At 34.8% G+C, this 3,613-nt stretch overlaps 1 protein-coding gene across 1 annotated transcript; it reads left to right on the forward strand.

The window, feature by feature from the left end:
- The first annotated feature begins 1,421 nt into the window (after positions 1-1,421).
- LOC108217062 (glutathione transferase GST 23) lies at positions 1,422-2,975 on the forward strand. Its single transcript, XM_017389912.2, has 2 exons — positions 1,422-1,761; positions 2,305-2,975. The coding sequence occupies exons 1-2, from the start codon at positions 1,447-1,449 to the stop codon at positions 2,659-2,661; spliced, it is 672 nt and encodes a 223-aa protein (XP_017245401.1). The 5' UTR covers positions 1,422-1,446; the 3' UTR covers positions 2,662-2,975.
- The last annotated feature ends 638 nt before the right edge of the window (positions 2,976-3,613 follow it).

A 3,613-nucleotide genomic window follows, 5' to 3' on the forward strand; every position in this document is an offset into this window, starting at 1 on the left:
CCTTCCATTACCTACATGCCCTAATAACATTGCTTTCGAACACACTGTATTCTTGCAACTTACACTATCAAACAAATTAACAGCCTCTTTACAATTCCCACTTAACATTGCAGATAACATTTCAATAAGCATCCCAGTTTCAATAATCCAATACAGTTCCAACTTCCAAGTGACAAGATTCATTTGGGACCTACTTCAAACACTTGGACTGACTTGAATATCACCAAACAAATAACAATCTTTGTACAAAAATCATAAACAGAGCAGTTCCTTGCAAATGCAGTTAACAAATTAAACTTGCTTTATACATGAAATCAAACCCTAATCATATTAGACCTGCTTATTTGTCCGGTAGGTTAGTTTACAGGTAACAAGATGTAAAAATGTACTCCCTCCGTCCCTTTTTACTTGTCCCTTTTGAAAAAATAACGCATCTTAAGAAAATGTTAGGTGGAGATCTTGTTTTCATACATATCCTTAATAAATGTAATGAATTAGATAGAGTTGTGTATATATATATGCTAGTCAAACATTGGAAGTTGTTACATTTTGAAAAAACATACAAAAAGTTGCTTTGAAAAGAGAAGTGGACAAGTAATTTGGGACAAATTTTTTTTTCAAAAGGGACATGTAAAAAGGGACGGAGGGAGTACTAGCAACTTGTATGCCAAAACGTATACTGCCATGGTTAACACAAAGATTAAATTTTTATTAAATTGAAGTTTAGATTTAATTTATTATATAAATTTATATAAGATATAATATTTAAATGAATTTTTTAATCTTTTAACATATGCGTATAAAATAAAAAATAGTTAAAATCGGATAGGCTGTATAAATCTCTAGCTCAATTTTTTCAAAGTATATTTCAATTTCTATAACTTAATTATACATATATAATAAATGTAGTGGGACAAGAAAGATAGGTTGAATAATATTAAAGCTACATTATAATATCAATCTTTTAGAATTAATATTTTTCTAGCTATTTATCCTTTTTAATTTATTACATATTAAAATTTTTAAGAAATGAAAACTTATAAAAATTTATCACCCACTAATGTTGAATGTATATTTCTTTTTGTTTTCGGTTAGATAGGTCGGTTATCCTTGACAAGAATATAGTTTTGGTAGTTCGAAACTTGTGTGCATGTCTATTTGATAACTCAAACGGTGGATTTATTTTCTGTTGTCCTGCACATCCGGATTAGACTCTGTCGAAAAATATTAGGAAATCAATGCAGGACCAATGAGTTGCTGGCCGGTGAGCTAATACAAGCTTGTCCAAGTACAACAAAAACTGGCTTTGTAATCCAAGTCTAGCAGACCAGTATATTCTCTGGCCTGCTAGACATCTCTCCGTTCATGCAAGACAACAAACTACACCTCTACAAGTATTTTATAATCTATAAATAATGCTTAGACCTCTGATACATTATACAGAATATGGCAGATGAAGTCAAGCTTTTCAGAACATGGTCAAGTCCATTTGCATTGAGGATTGTATGGGCATTGAAGCTTAAAGGCATAGAATTCGAAACCATCTTCGAAGATCTTGCCAACAAAAGCTCTTTGCTTCTTCAGAATAATCCGGTTCATAAGAAGGTGCCCGTGCTCGTGCACAATGGCAAAAGTGTCTGTGAATCCTTTGTTATCCTAGAGTACATTGATGAAACATGGACAAATGGTCTTCCCCTATTGCCTAAAGATCCCTATGAGAGAGCTGAGGCGCGTTTCTGGGCCAAGTTTTCCGATGAGAAGGTAGAGTAGTTAAACCATCAGTCTTTAAATATATGCTTAACAATCTTAGCATTTTATGTTTAAAAATTTATCTGTATGCTGCTATTATCTAAAAATAGATTCTTGTCACTTTTTTGCTAGCAATATTTGTTTGCACAACTATTATCTTAAAAGTCTGTCTTTAGCCTGGCCATGACCGGTTCTTGGGCAAGGCGATCAAGGCGGGTGTCTAGGGGCCTAGGGCACCACTCCTGAAAGGACACCAAAATTTATATATCTATATTATATAGTATAAATTTATGAATATATTTATATATAGTTGTATTTCATTCATTTGAACACATATTGGGTATTTAGTAATATTCTTATATATATTGACATGAATGTCATGATTCAGAGTATGCATGTATAAAAAAAAAACTCTTTGTGATCTTTAATAAGGACATCATTTTGAAAATTCGGCTAGGACACCCAGATCTCTAGGAACGGCCCTGAGCCTGGCTAGCTACATATTGTAGAACTTAAAGCTCTATCCTGTCTTGTTTTTTTCCTTGTCAAATGCAGTTGTGGTTATCAGCCCGCGGAATTTTGTTTGGTGTGGAGACAGAGCAAGCGGAAGCAAGACTTCAAGCAATACAAAACCTGCAATATTTAGAGGAACAGCTCAAGGGAAGGAAATTTTTCGCGGGGGAGACAATTGGATTTCTTGATCTCGCAGTTGGCTGGATGGCCAATCTGCTCAGTGTACTAGAAGAAATAACTGGTTATGTACTGATTGAGGAGGTGAAATTTCCGCTGTTATGGAAATGGATGCAGGACTTTTCGGATGTTCCAGTTATCAACGAAAGCTGGCCATCACGAGACAAGCTGGTAATCAAGTTTCAAACCATGCGTGATTCATACCTTGCAGGCAAAATCTAGAATGTGTTTACAGATCCACGTATAATTGATCTTGTAGCTTGGTAGACACGCATCTGATTTGAACCATGCCAGATTTGTACCTTGCAGGTAACTTAAATTGCTTATTTTCCAGCAAATAATGTTAACCAAAGCGAATAAGTGTATTGTTATTTCAACGCTCCCCTCACTCGAAATCCCATTTTTTGGGTTAAAGAGTGGATCACTGGCACAAAATTTGATACCATGTAATCTTAAGATGTTAGAGAAAGATCCCAAATGGATCTTATGCTACTTTTCAACAACTGAAACCGCACAAGTTTCACTTTTCACACAGAGTACCAGAGTAATTGAATTTCGAAATCTGAATATACGTGTAAAAACTCAATGAAAATCCTTAAATTCTTATTACAATCCTTCATTTATCAACCAATAACACGCATATAAACTTGATTAACTCAATTTACACAAACTATGGTTCCAACTCAGTATCATGGTCCTTGCAATTATCTCGGCACTCTCCCCTTGACGCGTAACATTTATTATCATGAGGTCCCTGCACTACAATCGGAGCCCTGGGCGACTCTGCCTGCTCCCCGATGTGACCACAACACCAACAACTATGAGCGCAAAATAGTTTCCGAGTACAGTATGATAAACCTGCATTTTGAATTTACGAACAATTAGTCCGTCTTATAATTAATTTAGCTGCTAACATTGATCCATGAAATAAAAACATACAAATCAATGTACTTACTTTCATGGCTAGGCAACTGGGAAACAAAAATCATAAGAAGAAATAGATAACAGAACTTGCTGGTGGCCATGACTTGTCTGAGACTGTGATTTGAAGAGAACAATGGTCTAGAAATGGACATGCATACATGTATATATAGTGGATTTGTAGGATGAAATTATTTAATGCGAAGGTTAGAAACTGATACTGTAAAGAGTAAGTTTCAGTTTTTGTCACCAA

This window comes from Daucus carota, chromosome 4, assembly GCF_001625215.2.
Source record: "Daucus carota subsp. sativus chromosome 4, DH1 v3.0, whole genome shotgun sequence".
Lineage (NCBI taxonomy): Eukaryota > Viridiplantae > Streptophyta > Magnoliopsida > Apiales > Apiaceae > Daucus > Daucus carota.

Bases quoted from the DNA above. Each gene is read 5' to 3' on its own strand.
- LOC108217062 (XM_017389912.2), top strand. From the start codon at position 1,447: ATGGCAGATGAAGTCAAGCTTTTCAGAACATGGTCAAGTCCATTTGCA. The intron at 1,762-2,304 runs GTAGAGTAGTTA...TGTCAAATGCAG, and splicing joins CCAAGTTTTCCGATGAGAAG to TTGTGGTTATCAGCCCGCGG.